The sequence below is a fragment of the Lemur catta genome, chromosome 1 (genome assembly GCF_020740605.2).
Source record: "Lemur catta isolate mLemCat1 chromosome 1, mLemCat1.pri, whole genome shotgun sequence".
Lineage (NCBI taxonomy): Eukaryota > Metazoa > Chordata > Mammalia > Primates > Lemuridae > Lemur > Lemur catta.
Window position 1 is genome coordinate 106,543,484 of NC_059128.1, and position 15,198 is coordinate 106,558,681.

The 15,198-nt window shown below is 50.6% G+C and overlaps 1 protein-coding gene across 3 annotated transcripts in view; it reads right to left on the reverse strand.

The window, feature by feature from the left end:
* The window catches only part of MIER2 (MIER family member 2), a 31,134-nt gene extending 20,008 nt beyond the window's left edge, over positions 1 to 11,126 (reverse strand). The window contains exons 1-3 of one of the 3 annotated variants that reach the window (XM_045542170.1): positions 11,067 to 11,126; positions 2,030 to 2,120; positions 728 to 870 (exon numbers count right to left, since the gene is read on the reverse strand). In XM_045542170.1, coding sequence (XP_045398126.1) covers positions 728 to 870; positions 2,030 to 2,120; positions 11,067 to 11,075 — 243 coding nt within the window. In that variant the 5' untranslated portion in view covers positions 11,076 to 11,126. Of the gene's footprint in view, positions 1 to 727; positions 871 to 2,029; positions 2,121 to 6,254; positions 6,286 to 11,066 lie in introns of those variants that run through there. The other 2 variants (XM_045542176.1, XM_045542181.1) reach the window with 2 other exon arrangements.
* Between the last annotated feature and the right edge of the window lie 4,072 nt (positions 11,127 to 15,198).

Sequence of the window (15,198 nt, forward strand, 5' to 3'; positions counted from 1 at the left end):
GACCCACTCCACGTGCAAGACCAACAGATTTTAACAGAACCCAGCACAAAAGGTTCACTGACACAGTCTTGAATTCCACTCCGCAAATACTCTTTACAAAACTACCATTGGCTGAGTTTTTGGTGTATCCACAGTTATCTGAAGAGGCTGTGGAACACTCCTCCCTTTTCCAACAACAGGTCTGGATTGGAGAAGAAACCTACCACGACAGATTAACGTCCACCATAAAAGACAGCACTGGATTCTTGTATCCGTTTCTATGTTCAAAGAGATTTGGAAAAATCTCCCTAAGATTTTTCCTTTGAAAAACAAAGTTATGCTTTTATTTTCATAAAAATATATCATTTATATTAACATGTAACCGATTTATTCTTATTGTTAAATGCATTAGTAACTAAGTATTTTTTTAAATGTCAATTTTAACTTTTAATACAGTCAAAAACAATAGATAAACCACATAAGCAAAGCTCCTGGGGACCCTCAAGAATGTTTACGGACACGAGGGGCTTAAAGACCAGCATGGTGGTTGGTTTTGTCTGTCGCCACTGGTGGGTCTAGAGCCCCACAGAGGCACCCGGTACCCCACTGAGTCGCAGCTCCTAGCACAGTGCTCAGTACTCTGCGAGCAGGTGTGAAAGTGGTGCCCGCCAACACGGAACCCGCCCAGGAGGTGAAGCTTGCCCAGGAGGGCCCCACCTCGAGGGCACCGGATCGCTCAGCCCAGTACCTGGGAGATGAAGTCTTTCTCCAGCTCTCCCTCGGGCTTCTCTGGGGACCTCGAGGCCTCCTCACACCCGTCCCGGATGCTGTAATCCTGCGACAGGATCTCTGCGAGGTTGAACTGGGGGTCGGCAGAGCCCATGGACACCACTGTGGAAGAGACACCAGCCCAGGTGAGCACCTGCCTAGTGGCCGCAACCATCATGCTGAGACTGCAGACATCTGGAGCAGGGGAGGCAATGGGGCGAAGCCCTTCTGGGCAGCACGTGCACACTGGCGCAAGCAGGCTACTCGGCAGGCTCAGCCTCCTGCGCACGTCTCAATGGATGGCAACTGTTGCCAGATCCGAGGTTTCCCCCAGAGAACCAGGATGTTGGCTCCCTTCATGAATAGTCTTCAATAAGCCAAATTTTAAAACAAACCAACAAAAAGGAAACAACTCCCACTCAATCAGTCCAAGGCAGGGAGCAGTGAAGCCCAAGGCTCGGGTGCTGGGAGCCTCGGGGTACAGGGCAGGAGGCCCCCAGGGGGCAGTCCCACTGCCTGCACGGCTGCTCAAGTGGGTGTGCACCAGTGCAGAGCACAAGGCCCACGCAGCAGACACCAAGCTGCGGGGGTCGGGGGACCAGGCACTCCGGGACCACTGGCTCCCTGCAAGAGAAGCCATGTGGGGAGATGGGAGATGCCTTCCCTGGGTGCCAGGGTGGAGGCTGGTTCAGATGCTGGAGAGAGATGTGGCCCCACACTGGCCTGCAGCTGGGCACAGTGAGGGGGAGCGCAAACGCAGAGACCCGGCCCTGCAGCATCACCTCCTCCCCATGGGTCCCTCGCAGGTGCCAGCAGGAGAGGCTCGGGACCTTGATCCCGGTTGGGTCAGGGGGCACAGGGGACATCAACAGCCCAGCACCTGCCCCACCTTCTCTAGCCCCGAGGGCTGTGAGAACCCTTCCACACACCACCCCTCCCTGACACTCCAGCAGCCTGACCCAGCCCTCAGCCTCACGCAGGTGTGTGCCTGGGCATGGGCAGGACCTGCCAGGAGAGAGGCACTGTGGTCCTCTATGGGGGTCTCTGAGGACAATCTGGGGCTGCCTGGCTCCCTACCTTGCTAGAGAAGAGGAAGACCATCCTGACCACTCTGCCCCTACATCTCTACCTGACTGGGTGGAGGCTGGGCCACCCCGGACTCCGGGAGCCAGTGTGCTGGTCCCTGGCTCAGCCAGGCTGAGCAGGGATTCTGTCACTTACGACCACAAAGGCCCTGGCAGACCTGGGCAGGAGGGAGAGGGTGAGGAAAGGAGGAAGGTACCTGCTGTTGTCTGCAAGCCAGGCTCCCCAGGGCACAGGCTATGCGCAAGGCAGGAGGCCACTCGAGGACTCTGCCTCCCCAGCGAGGAGGCCTGTGAAGGAAGAGAGGCAGCGTTAGATCAGCCAGCCCAAAACCCACCGCTGGACCTCACAGCGTGGTGGCCAATAGCAAGTGCTGGTCACAGCCCAGCCCCTGGTGAGCCTCTGCCTCTAGGGCCTGGGGACACCGAGAGCAGGACACGCATGCAGCCACTGCTGGCTATGCCTCTACCAGCAACCTACTCACAGGGTCCAAGCACTCCACTCAGGGCCAGACACGCCCCATGTAACACTAAACACTGCCCACAAGCAGCCCTATGGTCCTGACCCAGGCTACGCGGACGGACCTTGAACACACTGTGCCCTGCGAGAGATGCCAAACACACAGGCCACACAGGGTGTGACTCCACTTACATGAAATGCCTAGAACAGACAGATCCACAGACAGGAAGTGGATTTGTGACTGTCAGGGTCTGAGGGAGGGATGAAGAGTGACTGCTGATAGAGACCCGGCTTCCTTTTGGGATGATGGAATGTCCTAGTATTAGATAGTGGTGATGGCTGCATGACTGTGAATATATTAAAAACCAATGAATTATATATATTTTTTTTTGTGAGACAGGCTCTTGCTCTGTCACCCAGGCTGGAGTCCAGTGGGATCATCATAGTTCACTGCAGTCTCCAACTCCTGGGCTCATGTGATCCTCCCACCTCAGCCTCCCAAGTAGCTAGGACTACAGGTGTGCATCACACTTGGCTAATTTTTTTATTTTTTATAGAGACAGGGTCTCACACTTGCTCAGGCTGGTCTCAACCTCATGACTTCAAGCAATCTTCTTGCCTGGGCCTCCCAAAGTGCTAGGATTATAGACATGAGCCACTGCACTGGGCCTAATTATACACTTTAAATGGGTGTATTTTATGGTTTGTAAATTACCTCAATTTTTTAAAAAAGGCAAACCAAAAACCATTATAGCAGCTACCATTATCACAATAGTCAAAAGTTTATTAAGAACAAGAAAACTATAGACCAATATCTTTTATGAATATAAACACAAAAATCCTCAACAAACCGGTAGCAAATTGAATCCAGCAACATATAAAAATGATTATAAACCATGACCAACTAGGATTTATTGCAGGGATGCAAGATTGGTTTAACATCCAAAAGTCAATTAATGTAATACACCATATCAATAAAATAAAAACAAAAACACATCATCTCAACAGACCCATTTAGCAAAATCCAACACCCTTTCATAATAAAAACACTCAACACTAGAACAGAAGGGAGCTTCTCAACCTGATAAACCCACAGTTACTGCTGTACTTAGTGGAAAAAGACCGGACGCTTCCCCTGGATACCATGGACATGGCTGTGAGGTCCACTCCCACCTCTCCTACTCAACACAATGCCGCAGGTTCCAGTCAGTGCAAGAAAACAAAATAAAAGAATCAAGATTGCTACGGAAGAACTGTCTCTTTTAGCTGGTGACATGATCTTGCACATGAAAAATCATAACTAAAAGACTATTCGGTGCATTCTGAAACTGGGGAAATGAAAAACACAAAAAGGCAAAAAAAAAAAACCCACAAAAAACCATACTCAAGCTAATAAATGAGTTCACAAAATCAATATATAAAAATCAATTTTATTTCTATATGCAAGCAATGAACAATCCAAAACAAATTTAGGAAAAAATTCCATTTACAACAGCATCAAAAGAAGTATAAAATGTACAGAGTACTCTGATTGAACAAAGCAGTGTTCAAAGAAATTAAGATCTAAGTAAACGAAAAGATATCCCATGTTCATGGCTGAGAAAACTTAACAGTAAGATGGTGGCACTCCCCAGCTGACTTACAGATTCAACACAATCCCTCATCAGACTCCCGGCTGGCTTCTTTGTAGAAACAGACACACTAATTCAGAAACTTAAGGACTCAGAATAGCCAAAACAATCTTGAAACAGAACACTTCCTGATTTTAAAACTTACTAGAGGCTGGGGCGGTGGCTCACGCCTGCAATCCCACCACTTTGGGAGGGCAGGGTGGGAGGATCGCTTGAGCTCAGGAGTTGAGACCAGCCTGAGCAAGAGCCAGACCCCATCTCTACTAAAACTAGGAAAAATTAGCCAAGGGTGGTGGCACCTATAGCCCCAGCTACTCGGGAGGTTGAAGCAAGAGGATCACTTGAGCCCAGGAGTTGGAGGCTGCAGTGAGCTGTGATGATGCCACTGCACTCCAGCCTGGGCAACAGAGAGAGACCATGTCTCAACAACAATAAAACACACTTACTACAAAGCTACAGTAATCAAAACAATGTGCTGCCACCACAGGATAGGCATATAGATCAATGGAATAGAACTGAGACTCCAGAAATAAATTCGCACATTCACAATCAATTGAATTTGAATGAAAGTGTCAAAATAAATGGGGAATGAACAGTCTTTTTAACAAACAGTGCTGACACACCTGGATATCCCTGTGCAGAAGAATGAAATTGGACTCATACTATATACTAAAATTAACTCCAAGTGGATCAAAGACCTTAAATATAAGAGCTAAAACTATACAACTGTTAGAGAAAAACATAGGGATAAATATTTGTGACCTTGGATTTGCCAATGGTTTCTTAGATAAGACACTAAAAGCACAAGTGATAAAATAAAACAAAAATAAACTGCAATTCATCAAAATTAAAAACTTTTGTGCTTCAAAGGACACACTCAAGAAAGTGAAAAGACAACACACAGAATGGGAGAAAATATAGACAAATCATGTATCTGGTAAAGGATCTGTACCTAGGATATATAAAGAACTTCTACAACTCAATAATAAAAAGGCAATCCAATTTAAAAATGGGCAAAGGATCTGAACAGACATTTCTCCAAAGAAGACATACAAATGGCCAATAAGCACATGAAAAGATACTTAATATCATATCAGGGAAAGCAAATAAAACCCACAAAAAGATACCACTTCATAATCAGAGAATGACTATGATTAAAAAGACAGATAATAGCAGGCATTGGCAAGAAGGTGGATGAATTGGAATCCTCATACACTGCTAGAGGAATGTAAAATGGTGCAAACTCTTTGGAAAACAGTCCAGCAGTTCCTCCAAAAGTCAAACATAGTGTTATCGTATGACCGAGGTATAAGCTCTTAGGTGCATATCCAAGAGAAAAGAAAACATACATCTACACTAAAACTTATACATGAATGCTCACAGGATTATTCATAACCAAAAAGTGGAAAGAACACTAATGTCCATCAGCTGATGAACAGATACACAAAAACAAAACAATGGACCATCACTCAGCCATGAAAAGGAAGGAGGCTCTGACACGGGCTATAATGTGGATGGGCCTTGAGGACATCGTGCTCAGTGAGAGAGGCCAGACACAGAAAGCCACACGTTGTATGAGTCATTTTATATGAAATGTCTAGAACAGGCAGATCCACAGAGACAGAAGGTGGACTCATGGTTGCTAGGGGCATGGGGGACAATGTAGTGTTTGAGGAGTTATCACCGAGGAGGGCAGGGTTCCTTTCTGGGTGATGAAAACATTCTAAAATTGGCTGTGGTGGTACCTTCACAGCTCTGTGACTAGACTAAAAACCAATGAATTGTGCACATTAAAATGGGCAAATTGCATGGTAGATGGATTATATCTCAGTAAAGTTGTTGCCAAAGAGTAGATTAAAATGTTTGATAAAGTTTAAAAACCTGTTTAGTAAGAATTTCAACACTGCTTTCCTGAGTCCTCATGAAAAACCTCAGAGGTGGTCTAATCATTCTCATGAGAGAAGCAAGCAGACTGAAACTCAGAGAGTCACTTCCAGGCTCACACAAGTGGGACAACTACAAACTCAAGCTCAGGCCGCGCTGACTCAGAAACCCTTTCCAGCCTGGCACCCTACTCAGGAGTCAACCCTTAAACAACTCGGGGTTAGGGGTGCTGACCCTCTGTGCAGTTGAAAATCCATGTATAACTTTTGACTCCCCAAAAACTTAACTACTGATAGCCTCCTGTTGACCAGAAGCCGTACCGATAATATAAACAGTCGATGAATGCATATTTGGTGTGTCATACGTACTATATACTGTATACTTACAATAAAAAGAACAGGAGAAAAAAACGTTATAAAGAACATCATAAAGAAGAGAAAATATATTTACTATTCAGTAAGTGGAAGTGGATCATCATAAAGGTCTTCATCCTCATCGTCTTCGTGTTGAGGAGGTGGTGGAGGAAGAGGAGGGAGGAGGGGTTGGTCTTGATGTTTCAGGGGTGGCTGAGGCGGAAGAAAATCCGCATGTGAGTGGACCCGTGGCACTCAACCCCGTGTTGTTCAAGGGTCGGCTGTACGTAAACGTACAACAAAGCCATGGGCGGGAGCAGGGAGGCACAGCAAGTCCTGGCACTGGAGTGCCAAGGCAAAGAGGCTACAGGGACCAGGGTGCAGAGACAGATCCTGGGGAGGAGGCACAGGCACATCAGGAGCTCCAAGTGGGAGTGACAGGACCCACCAGCTCTCAGAAATGCAGCCCTGCTGGCGGAGAGCAGCCAGTAGAGGAGAGAAGGGAAGAGGAGCCTGCAGCCCATGGCGGAGTAGGGAGGGGCCGTAGGGACTGGGAGTGGCCAACGGAAGCTGAGGGGCGCCTGTGGCACCTAGTCCCTGCCCTGGGGCTAGTCCAGGCCCTGTAGGGTAGGGTGGCAGTGAGGCCCAGCCCTGGCCACTGCTTTTTCCAGAAAACGGCAGGTTGCCACCAGCCCCAGCCCACAGCCACATGCGGCGTGAAGTCCTGGCAAGAGCACCCTAAGTGACCTGAGATCACCCCTGGCCCTCTCTGGGACCCTCTGGGTAGGGGTAGGGGACGCTCTGGGTAGCCTTTCACATCTCAGCCAGGGGGCTGGCTTTCTGTTCTGGCCACCAACATCCCTGACAAACAAGGGGGCTGACGACCACACCAAATGAGGCACCAGTCTGGGTGGCGAGTTGACAACAGCCCCCACAAGCCCAAGGTCCAGACAGAGTAGCAGAGGATGGCACCTGGCCTCAGGCGAGGCAGGGTGCTGGGTCTGAGGAAGACGTGACCCTTATCTGACTTGCCATTTAATGGGGAGCTCAGGCAGAGAGGGGCAAAGACAGAAGCAGCTGGGAATGGCAGAAGAGCTGCCAACGTGGGCCCCCCGGCAGCCTCGGATTCCCAAGTGCACTTCCAGGTGACTCCAGGTTCCTCAAACTTACCAAGGAATACAGAGTCCAGGAACTTCCTTCCCTGCCCTGCCCCAGTGTCTGACGTCCAGGGGCAAGCCTACTCAAAAGCAGATTCTTTCGCTCACTCAGGAACTCGGGTTGTCGCCACCAGAGCTGAGGGCCAGCAAAGCCAAGTGGAAAGAGGAAAAAGATGGGGAGCTGGCCAAACGTATTCCAGGCAGATATTCCAAAAGGAAGAGAAGGAAGGACAACAGCGCTCTAGAGACATGGTCCCAAAGGAGAGAAGGCCACAGACCCAAATGTCCCATCAGGGTCTCCTGGGAGTGGAGGCAGCAGCAAGCTGATCGGCATAAAGACTGCAGGTGGCCCTTCTCCCCCGGCAGCCTCTATTTCCCGCTCACCACCCTTCAAAGCAGAAGCCAAAATGACACAGTGGCTACACCCACACCTCCCATCCCACAATCTCTCCCTCCAGTGTGAGGATATTGAGGTGCCTGCCCTGAGAGGTGGGGTTCTCCTCCCTCTCCCTACGAATCCGGCCAGGCTTGTGACTGTGGCAGAAAGGATGCTATCTGACTTCCAAGGCTAGGCCGTAAAATACGACCCAGTTTCCATCTGGTATCTTTTGGGACACGCTTGGACCCGGTCGCCATGCTGTGAGGAAGCCCAAGGCGCATGGAGAGGCCACATGCAGGTGTCCCAGCCAACAGCCATCGACAGCCAGCTGTGAGTGAGGAAGCCTTTGCTGCAACTCCAGCCCTAGTCACCAACTGACCACAACCACATGAGGAACCCTGAGAGAGAACTGTCTCGCTGAGCAGTCAACCCTCAGACTATTAAAGATAATAATAAAACGATTGCTGTTGTTTTAAGAAACTGAGTGTTTGTTGTTTTTATTAATAAGGAGGGCCTCATTCTATTGCCCAGGCTGGAGTGCAGTGGCATGAACACAGCTCACTGCAGCCTCGAACTCCTGGGCTCAGGCAATCCTCCTGCCTCAGCCTCCCAAGTGGCTGGGACTATAGGTGCACCATTGCACCTGGCTGAAACTCAGTTTTGAGGTGATGTGTTATGCAGCAATAGTTCCTGAGAGTCATCCTTGACCTTCCCTCCGACCCACATCCAGCTAAGGGGCCTGGCTCCTCACTGGACTGCCCCAGCATCTCACTCCTCCACTTGACCAACGTGCACGGAGTGGGCGCCTACTCTGGGCCAGCCAAGGCAGCAGCATGCTAGTTAACCCGAGGAACAGGTTCTGCCTGTCGCCACCCACACAGAGTTACTAGTTTGGTTTTGGACACAGATAACAAGTGGATGTGTATGGTACTGAGAGGAGAAAACAGGGTGAGGGGCTATACAACTAGGGGTCAGGGAAACCCTCTGAGGGGCCTGAAGGGATGCAGAACAGATGGCAGGTGGCACCCAAGGGGTAGAGCACACCAGAAAGTGGAAGGAGCCCAAGAGGACCACACATCAGGGCTGGGGTTGTGGTGAGGAGCTACATTTTATCCTGAGGACAATGAAAAGCCATGGAAGGTTTTAAACAGAGCAAAAGGTGGTGTACTCAGGTTTTTAAAGGATTACTCTAGTATCCCTGAAACAGTGTGATGCACTCCCTTGTCTTCCACAGTGATGCTGATGATCATTTTGAGATGACAATATGATAATAAAGCAGCTAATACTCATCTAGTGCTATTAGGTTACAAAAGACCATTTTTACGGGTTAAATACAGCTAAATATTAGCAGCTTCATAAGGTTCAACTTCTACAGGCAAGCCACTGTAGGAACATCTCATGAGAACACTGAGTTCTGAAGGTAGACCATTAACTTCCCATTTTAGAGATGGGGAAACTGAGGTTCTGAGCTGTTTGGCAACCTGCCTGAGGTCACACAAACAGGAGGCTCCAGAGCCAGAAGAGGCCTCCGGAGCAGAGGCTGGCCACGGCTCAGCATCCGCACACTTGGTCCTTACTGGACCCCATGGCTCTCTCTCTGACCAGACTCTAAATCCCTTTGGGATAGGCCCCGTCTATTCTGGCCTTTGGTGAGACCCTCAGGGCCTAGCACGGAGGGGAACCTCTTTAGAAAAATCAAACTCACTCCACAGCACCACCCCAGGTATAGAACAGGGTAACAGGAGCACCCAGACAACTAGATGAGTGACCATATGGGAGCTCGGCACAGGGCAAGGCAGCTTTCAGGGGAGGCCAGCTGGGGGGTGACCCACGTGTCCAGGACATACAGCTCCCTGCCAGGCCATGTGGCTGCCCAAATGCCAACTCGTTCCCAGGGGCCATGCCTGAGTCGGGAGCACACCAGACACACACACCCACTCGACTGCCATGCCCCTGCAGGGCCATCAGGAAACCTGGCTTCTGCTTCCGATGCTGGATGCCAGCCACCATCCTCATGAGAACTCAGTTTCCCTAAATGCACTCTGCCCCCTCCCCAGGAAGGAGAGCTAACTCTCTAAGAACCCTCTGGATCCAGCCACTCAGTACAAGGCAGGAACTGGCTGGTGAGGCCTGGCCTGGCACCAAGTCACCTACACCCTCTTTGGCACAAACATAGCCTGCTGATGCCCTAAGAAGGTCACTGGTGGGAGAGAATGGCCAGTCCCACCTTCCACGACGCCTACCCATGTTGTGCCAAGACACAAACACTCAACGTGGCCCCATGACCAGGCCAGATTTCCAGTCCCATCTTCCCACCAAACAGCTGGGCCTCGCTGGGTAGGCACCTCATCCTCTCTGGGCCCCAGCCACCCTACTCATGAGATAAGGACCAGCTCCTGAGTCTGTGGACCTGTCAACTTCTGCGTGCACACAGCAGTCATGCACTGAGAGTCACACTCCTCGAGCCCCTGGCCCATGCTACACCTGCAACTACACTTATCTCATTTCATCTTCACCAGGACCCTAAGAGGTGACAGCAGTCACCATTCAGAAATCAAAAAAAGCTCCAAAAGTGAAAGTTTTTTCGCTCCTAGTTTGACCTGACATGAAGTTGCCTTTCTTGATCCTGGACAGTCCTAGGTGAGTTTGATCAAACATCAGGGTCCAAAACCCCACAGGATCCTCAGATCAGAAAAATTCTGGATTCCAAAGCACAGATAGCCCCAAGGATTTCGGGTAAAGGGGTCTCGGGCTTGCTTTATGGACAGAGGCTCGGAGAAGTAACTTCATGCTCGGCACAGGCTGGTCTAACTCTGCCCTGACATCAGCCCCAACGCTCTCTAGACCCCAGAAGACCCACCCACCCGCCGTGCCTGGTTTACCCGAGACGGGTCCCAAGTCTGGAGTTCAAATCCCGCCCAGGTCTGACCTGGAACCCTGGGTCCAGCCCGGTCCCGACGGGGAGCGGCCACGGCACTCGGCAAAGTTGGCAAAGGCGCGGGGGAGGCTGTAAGGCCGGGGCCGGGCCGGGCCGTGCCGTGCGCCCACCCGCAGCCCCTGGTTCAAGACCCCCGCCCCGACCCCTCCCCTCCCCTCCTGTCCGCCCCTGAGGCTCCCCAGCCCACTCCGCGCCGCCGCGCGTGCGCACTGCGACCCGCGATGTGGCAGCGGGAGGGGGAGGCCGGGCCGGGGGCGGCCGCCGACGAAGCCCCGCGCCCCTCGGGCCCCAGACGCGCCAGGCGCCCTGGGCCCAGCCTCGGAGCTCCGAAGCGGGGGTCTCCGCCCCCGGGGCCCCCGAAGAAGCCGAGCCCCGGCGGCGGGGGGCACGGGCACGCGGGGGCGGGGGGCAGGCTCCCCCGGCCCGCTCACTCACCTCCGCCATGGCCGTGTGTGCGCGGGAGGCGGCGGCCGCGCCGGGATCCCCGGATGCGGCGCCGCGTGCCCATTGGCTGAGGCGCCTGGGGGCGTGGCCGGGGCGGGCCTGGAGGGGGCGGGAGCGGCCCGGGGCGCGTAGTAGGTGCGCGGGCGCGTGGACGTGCGCTCTCTATGTGCCGGGGCCCCTGCTGGGCCCTGGCCGTGGCCTTGGCCGTGGAAGGTGGAGGATGTTGTTAATAAAAATACTGAGCCCTCATAACCACACCTGCGTGGGGAACACGTGGTCCCACGTGATCCTTCTGCGCCTGTGTCCACACTCTGTTAGCACCTGAGTTACAGAGAAGGAAACTGAGGCCGCTCACCCAGTGCCTCGGTGATGAAGCAGGAACTGCAGTCTGAGCAGCGCGGTTCTGGTACTTCCTGAACTTTTGCATCAGTGATGACCAAATTAGTGTGCCAAGGAGTCAGTTGGGGAGCGTGCGAGAATGAACCCGGAAAAGAGCTTTGAGAAACGTGGGTACCCTATATTAGGGAGCCAAAGTACTGACTGGAACAAGAGAGGTGGGGTTTGAACCCACAGCCATTGGGCTCAGGAGTCCATTGTTTTTGCTTTTATTAAATTAATTGATTAAGTATTTGTGGAACACTTGCACATACTGATCCTGTGCTAGGTGACAGGGAGGGTTTGAACAAGACAGTCCTAAGGCCTGTGTTCAGGGCTCTTAGAGAGAGGGATCGGAAGGCCGGCATTCACCGCACTTTAAAAAGTGCAATGATTTTATCCACTCATTCGACAGGTGCACTGTGGTCGTTTCCCTCCCTATCTTCAAGAAACATTACTTAGTAATCACCATATGCTCTGAGCTAGGTGCCCAACCTCCTTGAAACTCATTTTATTCTTGTACTTGATCATTCATGATCAAATACTTGATGATTCTTATTCTTGATCATTCAAGATGATCAGGATGTTTTTTTTAACCTTTCACTTCTGAATGCCTGTCCAGGTCTGGACCTATAAGTACTCAATGAATGTTCTTTAAATTATTTTTCATCATTAAAACTCAACAGAGTTTTAGGGGCCAGGGTCTCCTGCTTGCCTCTGACCACCCAGGAAGCTCTTCTTGGCACCCAATATCCCAGTGCTGGCATGGAACGGTCTGCAACAGCTGGTCAGCTTGGCCAACAGTTCTTCCAGCTCTGGCCAGGCTTGGGACTGTCCCTTGACGTCCTCCTCAGTGTGCTCCTTCAGGAAGGTTGCTTTGGATCATTTCCAGTGGGTCGAGTGCAAACACAGCACCCAACCTGCCCATGTGAACACTCGCTCATGGGAAAGACTGAGCACAGGAACGTTTTGCTGCCTCGTCCGGGCATTGCCCCCCCTCAACTTTAATGACAGGTGGTGAACACACTCTCTGCCAGCCCATGTCGTATGCGGTCAGATGAATGTTTGAAACCCCATTTTCACAATCTGCTCCCAAATTAATGGGTCTCACTTCCACATCTTCCCCTCTTTCTCTTGGGTTCCTGTGCGGTAGTTAGGTGCTTATATCCTCCAGTGCCATGGTGGGCTTTGTCTTGTAGTGCGTGGGCACTCCAAAGAATGCCAGCTGCAGAACAGATGGGATTCTCCCCTGAAATTCTAAACCCCAAGACGGAAAAGGCTTGCTTAGAAACGGTGTTGTTCCTCAGGCATGCACCCTTCCATTAGCACCAGGTAACTTCATTCAGCAAAACAAAATGATATTCTTAGAAAAAATCTAGGAGGGGATAACCAAATACAAAACATACAAAAATAAAATGACCTGCCCAAGACCATACAGTTTGTCAGGACCATATTCTATGTGTGGCTCACCACTTTCCAGGCACTGGGTAGAGAGGGTGGCATGGCATGGGTCAGTGAGGCTGAGTTACCCAGGGCAGAGAGGAGGTAGCACAGCCCCTTCAACTTTGAGGCAACATATGCTGTTCTTTACATTATTGAGTGACTAAAAGTCCTCAAAGAACTTACACTCTGGTAATAACTTTGGATTCTCAGATTCATGGCTCAGGATCTGACACTCAGTAGGCTCTGAAAAAAATACTTGCTGATGGGTTGGCCCAAGCCAGTCAGCACACAGCACTGTCATGACCCAGCAGCTGGTTCTGGAGGGACCCAGCCAGAGCCAATGACGTGTGAGACTTCGTCTGGGGTCTCAGAGAGAGTGAAGAAGCTCTTTCCCACTGTGGTTGGCCGAATAACAGCCCCCAAAGATATCCACATTTGAAACCCTGGGACCTGAATACACTATGTTACCTTACACGGCAAAAGGAATTTTTGTCAAAAGGTGGGGTTTTAGGTTCAGGCCCTTGAAATGGGAGATCATCCTGGATTATCTGGGCAGCCCAACGTATCACAGGGTCCTCATCAGAGGAGACAGGAGAGTCAGAGTCAGAGGAGGAGACATAACAGTGGAAGCAGGGGATGGAGCAATATGATGGCGGGTGGAAGGGACCACAGACCAAGACACATGGGCAGCCTCTGGAAGCTGGAAAAGGCACGGGCACAAATCCTCCCCTGAAGTCTCCGGAAGGAGCCAGGCCTGCCCACATGTCAGCTGCAGCCCAGTGAGACTTAGTTAGGACTTCTGGTTTCCAGAACCAGAAGAGAATAAATTTAAGTTGTTTTAAGCCATGAAGTTTGTGGTGATTTGTTACAGCAGCTGTAGGCAGCTCATGCAGCCTGGGCCTTGGGTGGGCTGAGATTGGGAACAGCAGCAGCATCTGGGCGCACAGGCCAAGGCCCGTCTGAGAGAGCCAGCAGAGGGGACAGAGTTGAGTGGCAGCAAAGGGAGCAAAGTCCCAGCTTGCTATGAAAATTTATGTGCAAGTTTTTGTGTGAACAGCCCTAGGAAAATAGTATACAATTCAAATGTCCATCAACTGTTGAGTGAATAATTCAAATGTGGTCTAAAATGGAATATCACTCAGCCACAAAAGGGATGAGGCTCTGACACAGGCTACAGCATGGATGGACATTGAGGACATCGTGCTCAGTGAGAGAAGGCAGACACAGAACACAGTGTGTGACTTCATTTATATGAAATTTCCAGAACAGGCAGATCCACTGAGATGGGAGGTGGATTCGTGGTTGCTAGGGTATGGGGGTGGAGGGGAAGGGGAGTGACTGCTGATGGGTACAGAGTTTCTTCCTGAGGAGACAGAAATGTTCTGGAGCTAGATAACGGTGATGGCTGGAAAACTGTGAATGTACACTACTAAAAACTACAAAATTGTACACCATAAAAGGATGAATTTTATGGTCTGTGAATTATATCTCAATAAAAATGGTAGTGACATTTACTGAGATGGGCAAGGTTGAGAGAGAAAAGGTTTGTGTGTCTATTAGGGGCAAGAATCAAGAATTCTATTTTAGACACGTTAAATTTGAAATGTCTGTTAGAAATCCAAAACACATAGCTTATCTATAACTGCAGCTTGTATTGGTCTGTTCTGTTGCTTATAACAGAATACTCAAAATGGGGTAATTTATAAATAAAAGGAGTTTATTTCTCACAGTTCAGGAGACTGGGAAGTCCAAGCTTGAGGGGCCATATCTGGTGAGGCCTTCTTGCTGCTGGGGACTCTCTGCAGAGTCCCAGGGCAGCACAGGGCAGCGGCACATGGCGAGGGGGTCCAGCATGCTAAAGTGCTAGGTCAGGTCCCTCTTCCTCTCTCTTATAGAGCCATCATTCCACTCACATGGTAACCCATTAATCCATGAATGGATTAACCCATTCATGAGAACAGAGCCTCTCAACACTGCCACACTGGGGCTTAACTTTCAACATGAGTTCTGGAGGGGACCACCAGTATTTAAACCTCAGCACAGCCCTTTTGCCCTCTCCGGACAAAGAAGAGGTGCAGTCTGTCCCCACCGTGCTGTGCACCCACCCCTCATGCCTTCTCAGCAACCTTTCTCTCCCCGCCCCCCAGCCCCTTACCTGGTGTCCCCCCTTGTTTTGTAAACATGCTCTGGTCTCCTCCACTCAATAAGAATGAAGCTCTCCCTGCTGCACGTTCCCCTGCAGACACCACCTGGTCACTCTCCTTGACCAGCTTCTTGAAACAACTGTGTACACCCACTGTCTTCA